At 39.4% G+C, this 17,038-nt stretch overlaps 1 protein-coding gene across 1 annotated transcript in view; it reads left to right on the forward strand.

Annotated features, from left to right (window-relative positions):
- Positions 1 to 17,038, forward strand: part of GPHN (gephyrin) — a 298,334-nt gene that overhangs the window by 275,547 nt on the left and 5,749 nt on the right. The window contains 4 exon segments of the mRNA XM_017878642.1: positions 115 to 188; positions 6,204 to 6,247; positions 6,250 to 6,267; positions 10,262 to 10,365. Coding sequence (XP_017734131.1) covers positions 115 to 188; positions 6,204 to 6,247; positions 6,250 to 6,267; positions 10,262 to 10,365 — 240 coding nt within the window.

Genomic DNA, 17,038 nt, shown 5'->3' on the forward strand with positions numbered 1-17,038 from the left:
GAAAGATGTTTCTTTTCATTTCAATCTTATAAATTAATTTAATGTTCATTTAAAGTGTTGAAAGTCTAATATTAAAATGTTTGAAAGTAAAGTGATTATTTTTAATGTTTGCAGGACTATCTCAAGCAGGTGCTGGACATTGATCTTCATGCTCAGATCCATTTTGGCAGGGTTTTTATGAAACCAGGGTATGAAAATAATCTTGTTATCTCATATATGGGGTTGGTTTGGCTTGCTTTAACTAACAAACTTTTAAATGCCTTATTTTTATATTTCCTATTATGAATTAACTATTCCAAAAAAAAAAAAGAAATATAGTATTAGGATCCTTTGCACAAGTGCAGGTCCTAATGAAATAGGAATTCATCTTCCTTATGAGTCAATGAGTTTGGTATGAACAAAACACAGCAACTTTGCAAACTTTTCTCCTTTTAATTCTCATGCCTAGTTCCTTCTTCCTCTTTTCTCTTTTCCCCAAACTGCTTCTTTCTCTCTTTTAAAATAATTAATATGAGAACTCTCAAATATACCCAAAAGTAGGGAACGAACCCCCACCCCATGTACCCATCACCCAGCTTCAGTAACTATCAACAGTTTTCTGTAATTGTTTTGTCAATACCCCCACCCCACCCTGCCTTTTAGTGGGGAGAGAGGGCTGGATTATTTAAAAGTAAATTCTAGACATGTCATTTTGATATACATTTGAAATAATAATACTAACAACAGTATTCTCTTACCTAAGCACAATGGTATTATCTCATCTAACAAAATAAATTATACTTTAATATCATCTAATGCCCTGATCATATTCAAATTTCTCCCATATATCAAGAAAAAGAATGCCTTTTTATAATTGTTTTGTTTGATAAGGATTGCGTTAAGGTCCACTCAGTGTATTTGTTTAAGTCTCTAATAAATGAGAACATTTTCTGCACCCACCCTTTTTGTTGTTGTTGTGCCATTGACTTGCTAGAGAAAATGGATCATGTGTCCTGATGAATGGATTTGGCTGATTACTTCCTTAGGTTATGTTCCTCTGTCTCTGATGTATGCTATACATTAAAAGATACAAAGGCTTGATTAAATTCAGGTTTAATTTTTTTTTTCCTTTGCAAGAATGTTTTGTTAAGTTGACTGTCACACTGCTTCCTTCTGGTCCCCAGGAAGAAAGAAAAATAACTAAGAAAAATAACTATGAATTTGCACATCTCTTAAAAATTAATAACACCTAAAGAAGGGCTGATGGAGGTCCTGAAGTCAGTTATAAATCCTCAAAGGTTGCCAAACGTTGGTGATAGTGAAAGATATGGCCATATCTTTAAGAAATAGCCTATCTGTTTAGACCTTTGCTACTCTATGAACCTATGATTTCCTGTTCAAAGACCTCAACTGTATGGCTGAGTTCCAGCACATCTCCATGCTCTTAGGGACAACAGTAATGATGCTTTACTGTTAATGAACCCTAGGAGGGAAGCCGATAGGCTTCTCGTTGTTATGAGTGAGCTATGGGTACCATCAACAAATTTCAAAAGCTTGATACTTTAAAAAGTATCAAGCTAGCCCTCCTAATAAGTGTCTCATGTCAGTTCTAGGATAGAGATCAGGCTTTACCTACACAATTTGGCCATTTTTAGTATAGAATTAAGATTATCCCTAAAGCTTTGTCCACAATTAGATAGAATTCTTGGCTTTATATTTCTGTAGTTGCCTGTTGAGCGTGCCCCAATATGGCTGCTGCTGATAGGGCCTTTTTATCATTGAAACTGTTGAATTGGGGCTGGGCATGGTGGCTCACACCTGTAATCCCCAGCACTTTGGGATGCTGAGGCGTGCGGATTGCTTTGAACTCAGGAGTTCCAGACCAGCCTTGGCAACATTGAGAAACCCAGTCTCTATAAAAAATACAAAAATTAGTCGGGCGTTAGTTGCTTGTACCTATAGTCCCATCTACACGGGAGGCTGAGGCTGGAGAATCACTTGAGCTGGGAAGCAGAGGTTGCAGTGAGCCAAGATCATGCCACTGCAGTCCAGCCTGTGTAACAGAGTGAGACCTTGTCTCAAAAAAAAAAGAAAGAAACTATTGGATTTGGATCATTTTGTCTTACGCAAATACTATTATGCTATTGGGTATACCTCCTTTCTTTTTTTTTTTTTTTTTTTTTTTTTTTTTCTGAGCCCATGGGCAGTACTAATCTGATTAGAATACAGAGAATATCCCAAAAGCATATCACTGTGCTTCTCAAAATCTCAAAAACTGAATTGGGCCGAGTGCAGTGGCTCACGCCTATGACCCTAGCATTTTGGGAGGCCGTGGGGGTGGCTCACTTGAGCCCAGAAGTTGGAGACCAACCTGGGCAACATGGCAAAACCCTGTCTCTACAAAAAAACACAAAAATTAGTCGGGTGTGGTGGCACATGCCTGTAGTCCCAGCTACTTGGGAGGCTAAGGTGAGAGGATCACTTGAGCCCAGGAGGCAGAGGTGGCAATGAGCCATGATAGTGCCACTGCACTCTGACCTGGGCAGCAGAGTAAGACCCTGCCTCAAAAAAAAAAAAAAAAAAAAGATTTAATTAATTGATGGTTCCATTTGCGAGGGAAAGAAGCAAACACTACTTGCCCTCACCTCTCTTGTCCCAGAGAAGAGTTATTTGTATAATATCTATTGTTTAAAATATTCTCAGTGCCTGTGATAACTTTTGTACTCTTTTTTTAATCTGTTATTTACCACTCACTTCAACTTTAGCAGTTCAACAATTCCTAATGTTTAATTTCCTCCCTTAAAATCATAACACTCTGTGTCCTCAACCATCGCGTAAATGCTCTTATAGTCTGATCTCAAGAGGAGAACTGAGTAATAGGTTTTGAGTTCCAAGGAAATGGCTTCCAGAGCTTAAAAATAATTCACAGTTTAGCAGTAGGACATTTATGATAGCAATGCATAATAACAAAATATTTTTGTAATGGAATCCTTTTTTAATGAGTACCTTTATAGAAATTACATTACCTACCTGCAAGATGCAAAAGATTGCTTACATTGGCCCTATAATGTAAATGGGCTTTAAATACAGTGGAAGAAAGAAGGTGTTAATACATTCTCTCCTCATTCTTATTATCTGTGGGTTTGCTAAAATAAAGGAGTTTCGAAGTTTAAATGGGCTTCTTTTAGTTCACCAGAATTTTATGCTTTTCTAAAGGTAATAAGAACTTAAAGGTAATTGCTACTTAATACTAGAACAGAAGAAATGTAAAACATACAAATACAATTTGGCTTTGCTATTTCCACATAACAGTGCTTTCAGAATGCAATTAAGCTCTTTCATTTTAAAGACAAAGATACTCAGAAAAGCATTCGGAGTATTAGCAACCAGATCTACCACTGTTTTTATTGGGTCATCTACAATGAGCATAGCTGTTATTAAGAACAAATCTTTGAAATTATTTGCATCACACAATAATCATTGCCAAATAACCTATCCATAAATCAGTATCAAAATCTAATCTCAGTTTTCTAAAACACAGCAAAGAATCAGAATGTATGCAAAAGAAAAGCCTCAGAGTGGGCCGGGCGCGATGGCTCATGCCTGTAATCCCAGCACTTTGGGAGGCGGAGGCGGGCAGATCACGAGGTCAGGAGATCGAGACCATCCCGGCTAATACAGTGAAACCCCGTCTCTACTAAAAATACAAAAAATTAGCTGGGTGTGGTGGCGGGCACCTGTAGTCCCAGCTACCCAGGAGGCTGGGCCAGGAGAATGGTGTGAACCCAGGAGGTAGAGCTTGCAGTGAGCCAGATCACACCACTGCATTCCAGCCTGGGCGACAGAGCAAGACTCCGTCTAAAAAAAAAGCCTCCCAAAATAGATGTCCAGAGATCATGTACTAACACTACATAACCATCCTGTGAGATCTTTATCCACATATAAGCTAAAGTTAGAACAACCTTGGTTCAAATCTGTATTCCCCCACTTAGTAGCTGAGTGACTTGGACCACATTGCCTAATCTCTCTGAATCTCAGTTTCCATATAAAATGGGATAATAATTGTTACCTCATAAGCTTGTTGTAAGACTTAAATGAAATAATGAATGTGATGCATAGATGTTACTTAAAAAACAGATATTTTAGCCAGGCCCAGTGGCCCACACCTGTGGATCGCTTGAGCTCAGGAGTTCAAGACCAGCCTGGGCACATAGCGAGACCTCATCTGTATTAAAAATTTAAAAATTAGCTGGACGTGGTGGTGCATGCCTGTAGTCCTACCTACTTGGAAGACTGAGGCTGGAGGATTGCTTCAGCCCAGGAGATGGAGACTGCAGTGAGCCATGATTGAGCCACTGCACTCCAGCATGGGTGACAGATCAAGACCTTGTCTCAAAAAATAAATAAATAAAAATGGTTATTTTTATTATTACTTTTATTATTTTCATTCTAACAATATAACTATTGCTATCATTCTCTGGTTCTCAAACCTAAAACCAGCTTAATGGTCAAGATGATAGCAGTGTCGCGTTACAAGGTGCTATAGGGAAAAAAACAAAATTGGGAAGGAATAAAAAAACAAAAACAAGAAACAAGAACTATAGAAACATAGCAATGTGGGGTTATGGTTGGGGTGAAAACAACCCATAGTTCTCTGGTGACCTAACATCACTGTATTACAGCAGAGTAGAACACATTAATAATGATGACTATAAATCATCAAAAAAAATCAGTGTCACTGTATTATTGCCAAAGGTAATGAGTGAGGGATCTATTTTTAAAAGATCAACCTCCAAAATAGTAAAATAAAACAATTTGAGTGCTGAAAAGGTTAATATTTCATCAGAATTCTGCATTGCTTAATTAATAGAATGAGATTTAATTAATATAATAAGATTTTTAGCTAAAATTCTATATAAAAGGTAATTAATAGGAAAAAAACACTATTCTCATATGCCACTCACTCCTTCCACCCAACCTCCCATGATAAGAGTTCATGTCAAAATCTTGAGGAAGTATAATTTGAGAATATTTTTAAATTACTAATAATTTTGGCCGGGCGCAGTGGCTCACACCTGTAATCCCAGCACTTTGGGAGGCCGAGGCGGTTGGATCACCTGAGGTCAGGGGTTCAAGACCAGCCTGACCAACATGGAGAAACCTCGTCTCCACTAAAAATATAAAATTAGCTGGGCGAGGTGGTGGCACATGCCTATAATCCCAGCTGCTCAGGAGGCTGAGGCGGGAGAATCACTTGAACCCGGGAGGCGGAGGTTGCAGTGAGCCGAGATTGTGCCATTTCACTCCAGTGAAACTCTATCTCCAAAAAAAAATTACTATTAATTTTGTTCTAGTCATGATATTTTATTATTGTATTTCAAAAATAATGTCTTGATAATAGGGAGTGTTTATGTCTGTGTAAGGATAGTTTAAAAGGTCTAATACAGGAATAGCACGATTGAAAGAAGAAAAGGGTTAAAAAATACATTTTGAGACAATAGGCACTATCTGATAGCATCATTATCAGTAGTCTTCTGGCTTTCGCTTTTTTTTTTTTTTTTTTTTTTTTTTGAGGATGGAGTCTTGCTCTGTCGCCCAGCTGGCATGCGTGCCAGGATCTCAGCTCACTGCAACCCTGCCTCCCAGGTCAAGCGATTCTCCTGCGCTCAGCCTCCCGAGTAGGCTGGGCTTACAGGTATAGCACACTATGCTGGCTAATTTTTGTATTTTGAGTGGAGATGGGGTTTCACCAGTTGGCCAAGCTCGTCTAAACTCCTGACCTCAAGTGAATATGATTCACCCGCCTCAGCCTCCCCAAAGTGTTGGGGGTTACAGGCTGTGAGCCACCATGCCCGACCAGTCTTCTGCTTTTAGGAATGATTATTGTAAATTGCCAGCAAAAGTAGTATAAACATTATTAACTAGAGGGGTGTGAAAACTTGGAAACTCCAAGATTTGGAGTCCATTTCTATGGCACTGGCAAGAAAAAAAAAAAAAGTAAGTAATTTTTTGTAAACCAGAAAGTGTGGTTACTTGAAAACAGGAAATACTAAAAACAAACTTATTTAAGTGTGTATGGAATACTTCAGAGTATAAAGATGTAAAGGCGAGTCAACAGAAAAGTGTTTTCTATATGATAAGTGTATGGATTACAAAAACACTGGAGTACTTAATGTATTCATCATATTGCTTAGCAATCACTAACAAGTGACTTTTTCTTCTAGCTTGCCAACAACATTTGCAACTTTGGATATTGATGGTGTAAGAAAATAATCTTTGCACTACCTGGTAAGAATAAAAAATTGTTTCGTTTGCTTTTCTGGAAAAATATCCAAAAATTTTTGGACTTCTCTTGTGACCAGTACCCTATTAGACCACCTAGTTTGAAATCTGAAAGACCTGGGCTCAAGTCTCAGCTTTTCTAAACGACCAATCACTTAACCTCTCTAGGAAGTTTCTTCACCTGTAAAATAAGACTAATATCTACTTCATAGGGTTGGTGTAAAATCAGATTAGATAATATATATCAAAGCACATTCCAAATCCTGAGATGATAATCAAGTGTTAGCTGTCACTGGATCTTTCTGGGGCACCTGCTTTTTCGTTGTAGGAAACTGGTCGAAGTTAGCAGCCTAATACCTCTCATAACCAGAAGTATTGTGCTCTAGAGGCCAAAGTGTCTTGAGTCACCCATGCAAATACCAAATCAGAAAATACAAAGCTGCCTCTGGTCCCTGCCAGATTTGGGCTGGTTGAGGGGAGGGGGAAGAGGAAAGGTCAGGCTACTACTGGTACTAGTGCTTCTCAGCCAAATCCCACTCATCATCAGTCTACAACTTCCCCATTCTCACGCTTGCCCCAATGTGAGCAGAAACTTACATGTTCAGATTATAGAAAGAGCAAAGTGGATTCAGTTCACAAGGATTTTCAAATTCAAATTTTTAGTGATTTGGGGTTATATATTTAAAGTCATGATGAATCTTGATAAATTTTAAAACAGTCTAAAAGTTTTATGCATCTGTTTTTTTTTTTTTAACTTTAAAATTATCCTCTGATCATTCTGTTCAGTTCTCTATTTTTTGGCACAGACTTTTTTAGAAAATAACTTATTTCTTTGAGATTTACAAATCTCATGACTTTGGGATATTTATTTGTTTTTTATGTCAAGTAAATCTCAAAATGGAAATGTAAAGAAATGGAAGCAGGCAGAAAATGTTAAACTTTAAAACATTTTAAGCCCCTATCTATAAGCATTAAAGAGATTAGATTTCTATCATATAGAAAATTTTCAGAGAGAGGACATTTAAGTAAAATAGTCTTCAGAATGTATCTGTAACATGAAACTCCTTAGGACCTTTCATAATTCCTTGGATGCTCTGATAGCCATTGTATAAAGAAATGTGCTCCTTTTCCTAGCTTCATTTGGCCTGGAAGAGCCTCTTTTGTCTACAGAAGATATGACTTAACCTACAGACCATCAGTGATATTATAACAAAGAATGTTACTGTGGGAGCCTATTTCACCATTATGCCAAAGATGTTATAAAATTAAAACCTATTTTCAAATTCCTACTTTTAATTTGAAACCTTATCTGCTCAGCCTGAGTGAACCAACAGAGGGCAGTGGAAACTCACATGTTCAGATTGTAGAATGTGCAAAGTGGTTCCGTTTACAAGGATTTTCTTGCCTCTCTTGATGTTTTTGTTGTTGTTGATGTTTGTTTGTTTTTTGCGGGATTTTTTGAGACAAGGTCTGGCTCTGTCGCCCAGGCTAGAGTGCAGCAGCGTGATCTCAGCTCACTACAACCTCTGCCTCCTAGGCTCAAGCCATTCTCCCACCTCAGCCTCCCAGGTAGCTGGGACTATAGGTGCTTGCTATCACCCCTGGCTAATTTTTGTATTTTTTGTAGAGACGGGGTTTCGCCATGTCACCCAGGCTGGTCTCAACTTCTGAGCTCAAGCCATCCACCTGCCTCAGCCTCCCAAAGTTTTGGGATTACAGGCATGAGCCACCTTGCGCAGCTTTACAAGGATTTTCCATTTCAAAACTGTATCTCTGCTTTCTTGCAGGCCATGCATTAAAGCCATCCCTAATCTTGACAAGTTTTAAATCAAAGTTTTGTATATTTACTTGCTTTATTTGACATTTTTAACGTTGCTAGAGTGATGCTCACTGTTGTAAAAATCAGAAAATACAGATAAGCATAAAAAAGTGTTAACCATAATCCCCCAACACACACATATAGATAAACCACTATTACAAGTTTTTTATATCAGTCCTTCCAATCCTTTTTCATACATAGCAAGACCCCGCCTCTAAAATAATTGGAGCACTTCATTTTTTATACAGTAATGTTATAAAGTAGTAGTATTATAAGGATTTTATAATCCTTGATGAACAATGGCTTTTTTATTTGTTTGAGTTTTTGTTTTGCTTTTCCAGAAAAAATATTCTATCTGCTTGTATTTTGAGGCGAGGGAAAGTAATTGAATCTTTTAAGAGTCTGCTGTTCTGTGGACAAGTCATTTTCCATTGAAATTATTAGTGTCACTTGTCACTTTTTGCACCTTAAAAAATTTATTCTTAAGCACTTTTGTAGGTAGAAGAGAATTGGAGGTATGATTATAGCTAATAATAGGCTAAACTGACTATTGCCTTTTGACTTGATGATGCAATAAGCAGTGTTTAGCCAGGCCAACGGAACCTAAAAGTCTAGTAGCACATTCCCCACTCCAGGTGATACATTCATACTTACATAGAACTGTATAAAAGTATTAAAACAATAGGAATTTTAGAACCAGAAGAGATGTTGAGAATCCTGTAGTGCAAACCTTTCATTTCATAGATGAGTAAAGTCAGACTCAAAAAACTTTGAAACTTGCCAAGATCTCACAGCTTGGTTAGATAATAATGCCACACAAGAAATCAAATCTGTTATTTACAGCCCAGGTGGTTGTTTGCTTCTTCACAGCCCACCCTTCCTCCTTTGAAGTGTATGACACACCTAGATTTCTTCTTGGAGAGATATAGTGGAGTTCCTCAAATTCTTCTCATAACTTTAAAAGAATTTGGTATTTGTATTAGTCTGCTCAGGCTGCCATGACAGAATACCACAGACTGGGTAGCTTTTTTTTTTGAGACAGAGTCTCGCTCTGTCGCCCAGGCTGGAGTGCAGTGGCGCGATCTCAGCTCACTGCAAGCTCCACCTCCCAGGTTCACGCCATTCTCCTGCCTCAGCCTCCCGAGTAGCTGGAACTATAGGTGCCCGCCACCACGCCCAGCTAATTTTTTGTATTTTTATTGGAAACGGGGTTTCACAGTGTTAGCCAGGATGGTCTCGGTCTCCTGACCTTGTGATCCAACCGCCTTGGCCTCCCAAAGTGCTGAGATTACAGGCATGAGCCACTGCGCCTGGCCCAGACTGGGTAGCTTAAACAACAGAAATGTATTTTATTACAGTTCTGGAGGCTGGAAGTCCAAAATCAAGGTGCCAGCAAGGTTGGCTTCTGGTGAGGCTTCTCTTCCTGGCTTGTAGACAGCAACCTTTTCACTGTGTCTTCACATGATCTTTCTTATATGTGTATAGACTCCTGGTGTCTCTTCCTCTTCTTATAAGGACATCAGTCCTATTGGATTACAACCACACCTTTATGACCTCATTTACCTTAATTACCTCCTTAAAGGCCCTATCTCCAAATACAGTCAATCATATTGGAGTTATAGCTTTATCATATGAATTCAATCCATAACAGTATTCATCTTCAGGTCCTTAAGACACATCTTAAATCATTTGTTTGGTTTTTTTTTTTTTTTATTAAAGGAATATCTAGGTAGAGAAGGTTATAAATAAGTTTCCTTATGTTTATATTTTCTCAGTTTGGGTACCAAGCTTGTAATACTATAGTAATTTTTAAATGCTTAAAAAATAGCAAATAGATATATAAAACTTGTAAATGGCTTTAAAACAAGATTAGTAATGAGTAATCTTGATAATAAGATTAGTAATGGCTTTCAACTGGCTCAGGAAAGCAGAAACAAATGGTGTTAAACAGCTTCTGGGCAGCAGAATTCTCCATTTTACTGAAAGATGCAAATGTTTATACCCCCTGTGGCATTTAGTTGACTGTACCTCTGTTCTGGTTGGATTCAAGGTGATTCAGAAGAGGAAAAATCGTGCCTAGTCACTTCTGTCACATTCTGATACCCAAAGATATAGACAGACATAACTATTTGGCAAATTGTTACACAGTGTATTATTAATAACTCCTTGGTTGACTTTCAGGGAATCCTGTATCGGCTGTCGTCACCTGCAATCTCTTTGTTGTGCCTGCACTGAGGAAAATGCAGGGCATCTTGGATCCTCGGCCAACCATCATCAAAGCAAGGGTAATGCTTTCTAATGACCAGAAACCAAAATGGAAGCCTGGTAACAGCAATATGATTTCCTAACTGTCCAAAATAAACATCTAGAGTTTTCTATTTGTTTTGATGGAAAATGTGATTATATTCTCCCCTGTGTACTAGAAAGTGTAGGGAAAAGGATCCCTTTTATTCTCTTCCTTCATGACTTCTAAAGTGAATCATTTTCTCCAGATAGAAGTCCATATACGAGTCCAGAGAGTACGGCTTAAAAACTTGAGTGATGCTTAAGGACAACACAGTTAATAGGATATATCTGGCTCTACCCTAACACTAGACCTGTCTGGAACAAGGGAGAATTTTCTTTTCCCCACGCAAACTCACAGGGACAGCAATTAACCTGCTCACTTTTTCAGTGACTTCAACAATAAATTTTAAACAATTCAGAAGAAGACAAAGGACTGGAAAGAGATCCTGGTAATTCAGCAGGGAAAGGATAACCATATTGTTTGGAAGAGAACTGCTAAGGCTGAGAAATATGCCATGGTAAAAGTCACTTGGAAATTCGGTCTCCTTCTCCACCAACACTAACTTCAATGTGATTTACTACTACTCAACTAATTATGTTATACACTTTCTGTGTGACTGATGAATAATGTTCTTAGCAATATAAACTACAGTACCAAACCATTACTTTCCAAGAGTTCCAAAGTAAATTCAGATATGGCAGAATGCCATGATTAGTTGACAGAAAGAACAAAAAATATAACAGATAAAATATTAGGCCGGTCTCAATGGCTCGCACCTGTAATCCCAGCACTTTGGGAGGCCAAAGCAGGTGGATCACCTGAAGTCAGGAATTTGAGACCAGCCTGGCCAACATGGTGAAACCCTGTCTCTACTAAAAGTAGAAAAAATTAGCTTGGCGTGGTAGTGGGTGCCTGTAATCCCGGCTATTCAGGAGGCTGAGGCAGGAGAATCGCTTGAACCCGGGAGGTGGAGGTTGCAGTGAGCCAAGATCGTGCCATTGCACTCCAGCCTGGGAAACAAGAGCAAAACTTCATCTCAAAATAAAAATAAAAACATAAAATGTTAAAAAAATATTACTCTGAGAATACATAGGATAAAAACATTAAGAAAATCCAGGCTTTCAATAGTCTGAACATTGACTGTTTAAATGCTAAGAACTTTGTGGACTAGGATGTGAAACAGTCTCCTTAAAATTTCATGAAAAATTTAACTAGATTTTTTTTCAATAATCACAGTGGTAATCAAATTTGAAATTAAGTGGAAAAGAAAGAAAACCATCCATGAACAAAAGTATTCTGATCAAGTCAGAAGTCAGAGTCATAAAGCTTAGATTTAGACAGTCAAACCAGTAATACTGAATTTGCTATCTTCATATTTACTTAATTAAGGAAATAAAAATTCACATTATTATAAGAGAGAGAGAAAGAAGGCTTCCCTTTGACTTTGCAGATCTCTTATGAATCCTTTCATTTATTTCTTATTGTAACATCCACTATCTCTTCTTTAAAACAGACATTGTGGCAACCATCTGTTCTGACAACAAAGATGAGATGGTACTCTATAATCAGACTGATACTTGATATGTTGTTCCTAATGGTGCCCATTTCCTGTCAGCAAAGGATATTGAGAAGTGGTCAAAAAATCAGTCAACTGCCTTTCTCTCACAGCAGTGTCACTGGGACTGCCAGTATGGGTCATCAGTATGCTTGGCTATTTGTTTCTTTTGTTTCTTAGCTTTCCAAATCACCCCCACATCAGTACTGACACAACAGACACTTTAAAACATAAACATATACTTCCTTGAAACGTGGTCTTATCTCTCTTTTCTGACCATAAAAGATGCAGCTTATCCACACCACTTATTACTGTTCTTCAGAATAGATGCCACAGCCATTGCCTTTACCATTGCTTGCTGCTTTCAGGAAGTGGGAGTCAGTGTTAAAGGCTGCTGTTGGTAAATCATACTGTTGGACTCTGATGTGGCCATTCTATGTGTCAGTGCAGAAAATGTCATCCTTGCTAGGCACAGTGGCACTCGCCTGTAATCCCTGCTACTCAGGAGGCTCAGGCAGGAGGATTGCATGAGGCCAAGTGTTTGAGACCAGCCTGGGCAACATAGCAACACCCTGCCTCTAAAAAAAGTAACAAAAATAAAATGTAAAAAAATTAACAAAAATAAAATGTCATCCTTTTATATCAAAGCATTCAGAAGAGCATCGGTTTAGAACAAACATTTCCCTTATTTCCTTGGTCACTTAGGTTGGAGGTGAAAATCTTATTTTCAGTACACAATAAGAAACACTTCCAAAGCATCTGGTAAAAAACAAAAAAAGGAAGGAACACAATCCTAGCAATTCATCAAATAGGATTACTGACCCCGTGTTTCCATGCAAGGACATTCTATCATGTGTTTCCTTAATATCCCATTAAAGCACTCTATACCGCGCTTGTTATCAACTTTCTTTGCTAGAAACATACCTGGAGTAACTTCCATTAATATTAACAACTTAGGCAGTGATTAAGAGACAGGAAAGGGGGAAAGCATGTTCTAGAAGATAGCCAACTATAAGAACTATAAGTCCCTCATGCCCATCCCCCTCACAAGCACAGCCAGAACAATGAATAAATAACTGCATTTTAATGGAAAAAACTGAAGAAGAGCAACAGAGTGTATCAGTGGAGTAACAGAAACCCTGGTGAGCACAGAAACTTAGGATGGTCACATAGAGAACAGAAGGAAACACCAGGCCTCCACCATCACATCCGCCAGCTGGATCAGCTGGGAACCAGGAAGAACTCCCTTGGCAAGGAGTTAAGCAGAGGATCCCAGCAACCCCCATCAACACTTTGGACACCTACAGACCTGACAGGGGGATACCCTGCGGTCCTCACAAGCATGAAGCCCAGCTGAAGGAACTTCCTGGAGTCCACAGAGCTATGTTCCCCCCAGTAAAGGAGCCAATGCTGTGCTCCAACCTATGTGGCCTGTGCAACTACTGCACTTATACCATGTTGGAATTGGAACTGTGGCTAGAGTTTTCTTGCTCTGGGAGCAAGTAGTCACAGCACCCCTTCGTTCCCAGTGCTACCCCAACACTGCGGCCTGACATCCACAGCCTGAGATGCAAGCAGCTGTTACAACTTTCCCAGTGGAGCCAAATAGAGGTGGAGCTACTCCACCTAGCGCCCCTCACATCCCCCTCAGCCAGAGCTAAACCCATATACTGCCTCCTAGGAAAACAGTATCTTGGCTGCTCAGAGCAATCATGCCTCCCTAAGTTCAGTCGTATACTAGCCTAAGTTGAAGCAGCACCCAGCATCCCAGGAAATGGTGCTTTTGCTGCCCAAAGTAATCATGCAGTCTAGTACCTAAGCTAAAGCAGCACCGTCTATCCCAGAGAAAAGGTGCCAGAGCCACCCAGTACAGTCATGTCCCCAAGGCCTGAGCTGAAGCAGCACATCACCCCCAGGAAACTGGTGCCCTGGCTGAACTGAGCAGCTGGGCATCTGGAACTATGCCGAGGTAGTACCCACAACCCAGGGAAACGGAGCAGTGCCTGAGCTGAGACACCTCATCCTACAGGTCAAACAACTTCCTATTCTCCTTTCCTGAAGCTAGACTAGCCCCCTAGTGTCTGAGCAGCTGAGAAACACCTCTTCCTAGCAAGTACAGTCATTGCTATGCTGTTTACTGCCCCCACCCCAGGGCCCAAATGACAGCTGTGCCCCACTAGTCTGGATTACTTACTGCTGCTGCACCTGGCTACACAAAGTCTGGGATTCTACCAAGCCCCACCAGCACAGGGTCTAGGGTCACTACTACACACCGCCTTATCCCCTGGGACCTAGGTTACCACTAAGCCCTATTGACTCAGGTTCCTAGATAGCAACGATAGCCTGCTCCCTAGGCCAAAACGTCCAGGGGCAACTGTGCCCTGCACCCCAGGGACAGAATCATAGCTACAACTCAGACACCTGAACCCAAACTGCTAAGGGGTACCCAAAGTCACAGACCCTGGCTCTGTGGACAACCTACACCCAAGCCTACCAGAGAAAGAAAGCAAGCACCCCCAGACCCAGGTGCCACAATAGGTTCACAAGACCCTGAATCTGGGACCCTGGCCCCACATCCACTCTAAGCACCTGTACCAGGAACCCAGTGCTCCAGTAGGCCTTCTTGTAGGCCATGTCAGATTTGACACAAAGAGGGATCTCCCTAGGCTATATCTTCCCATTGTGGAGAAAATAAGAATAGGAAGATACTAAAAGCCCTTAACACTGAATATTAGCAACCTATGCCACCACCACCACCACTTCCACAAACTTCCATGGACTAGGTAACTGAGGCACCCACAGTTACTGCTCGCCGTGAATGCACCTGAAGATGCATGGAAACTATACCACTATACCTATTGAAAAAGTCACCACACCCTTCCCAACTGGCACACTAAAACCCAACTGCAAATGAAAGTCTTTTTCTATGGAAACAAGAAAGACTGGAAGAAAGAATAGTTCCACCAGGTGCACAGATTAATGCAGGCTCACAAGAAACACAAAAAAGCAAGCAGATATGATAACACCAAAGGAACATAATGGGTCTCTAGTAACAGACCCAAATGAAAAGAAAATCAATGACCTGCTAGAAAATAAATGCAAAATAATTATCTGAAGGAAACTCAATAGATATAAGAAAAAATATATAGAGACAAGTCAACAGAATCAGGAAAACAATTTATGATATAAATGAGAAATTCAACAGAGATAGGAATCATAAAAAAAATCCTACAGCTGAAGAATTCAATACATGAAATAAAAAATACAATAGAGAGCTTCAACAACAGACTTTATCAAGCCAAAGACTTTCTGAACTTGAAGACAGGTCATTTGAAATTACTCACTCTAAAGGGGAAAAAAAGAAATAACAATGAAAAAGAATGAAGAAAGCCTATAAGACTTATGGGCCATCATTAAGTCAACAAATTTTTTTTATTATACTTTAGGTTCTGGGGTACATGTGCACAACATGTGGGTTTGTTACATATGTATACATGTGCCATGTTGGTTTCCTGCACCCATCAACTTGTCATTTGCATTATGTACTTCTCCTAATGCTATTTCTCCCCCAGAACCCCACCGCCCCACCCCCCAACAGGCCCTAGTGTGTGATGTTCCCCTCCTTGTGTCCATGTGTTCTCATTGTTCAATTCCCACCTATGAGTGAGAGAACATGTGGTGTTTGGTTTTCTGTCCTTGTGATGGTTTGCTGAGAATGATGGTTTCCAGCTTCATCCATGTCCCTGCAAAGGACATGACCTCATCTTTTTTAAGGCTGCATAGTATTCCATGGTGTATATATGCCACATTTTCTTTATCCAGTCTATTATTGATGGATATTTGGGTTGGTTCCAAGTCTTTGCTATTGTGAATGGTGCCGCAATAAATGTACATGTGCATGTGTCTTTATAGTAAAATAATTTATAATCCTTTGGGTATATACCCAGTAATGGAATTGCTGGGTCAAATGGTATTTCTAGTTCTAGATCCTTGAAGAATCGCCACACCGTCTTCCACAATGGTTGAACTAATTTACACTCCCACCAACAGTGTAAAAGCGTTCCTATTTCTCCACATTCTCTCCAGCATCTGTTGTTTTCTGACTTTTTAATGATTGCCATTCTAACTGCCATGAGATGGTATCTCATTGTGGTTTTGATTTACATTTCTCTAATGACCAGTGATGATGAGCATTTCTTCATATGTCTGTTGGCCGTAATAAATGTCTTCTTTTGAGAAGTGTCTGTTCATATCCTTTGCCCACTTTTTGATGGGGTTGTTTTTTTTTCTTGTAAATTTGTTTGAATTCTTTGTAGATTCTGGATATTAACCTTTCATCAGAATGATAGATTGCAAAAATTTTCTCCCATTCTGTAGGTTGCCTGTTCACACTGCTGATAGTTTCTTTTGCTGTGCAGAAGCTCTTCAGTTTAATTAGATCCCATTTATCGATTTTGGCTTTTGTTGCCATTGCTTTTTGTGTTTTAGTCATGAAGTCTTTGTCCATGCCTATGTCCTGAATGGTATTGCCTAGGTTTTCTTCTAGGGTTTTTATGGTTTTAGGTCTGACATGTAAGTAATTAATCACTCTTGAGTTAATTTTTGTATAAGGTGTAAGGAAGGGATCAGTTTCAGCTTTCTACATATGGCTAGCCAGTTTTCCCAGCACCATTTAATAAATAGGGAATCCTTTCCCCATTGCTTGTTTTTGTCAGGTTTTGTCAAAGATCAGACGGTTGTAGATATGTGGTGTTATTTCTGAGGCCTCCGTTCTGTTCCATTGGTCTGTATGTCTGTTTTGGTACCAGTACCATGCTGTTTTGGTTACTGTAGCCTTGTAATATAGTTTGAAGTCAGGTAGTGTGATGCCTCCAGCTTTGTTCTTTTGGCTTAGGATTGTCTTGGCAATGTGGGCTCTTTTTTGGTTACATATGAACTTTAAAGCAGTTTTTTCCAATTCTGTGAAGAAAATCAGTGGTAGCTTTATGGGGATAGCATTGAGTCTATAAATTACTTTTTCGTGATATTGATTCTTCCTATCCATGAGCATGGAATGTTCTTCCATTTGTTTGTGTCCTCTTTTATTTTGTTGAGCAGTGGTTTGTAGTTCTCCTTG

The sequence above is a fragment of the Rhinopithecus bieti genome, unplaced genomic scaffold (genome assembly GCF_001698545.2).
Source record: "Rhinopithecus bieti isolate Rb0 unplaced genomic scaffold, ASM169854v2 scaffold_11252, whole genome shotgun sequence".
Lineage (NCBI taxonomy): Eukaryota > Metazoa > Chordata > Mammalia > Primates > Cercopithecidae > Rhinopithecus > Rhinopithecus bieti.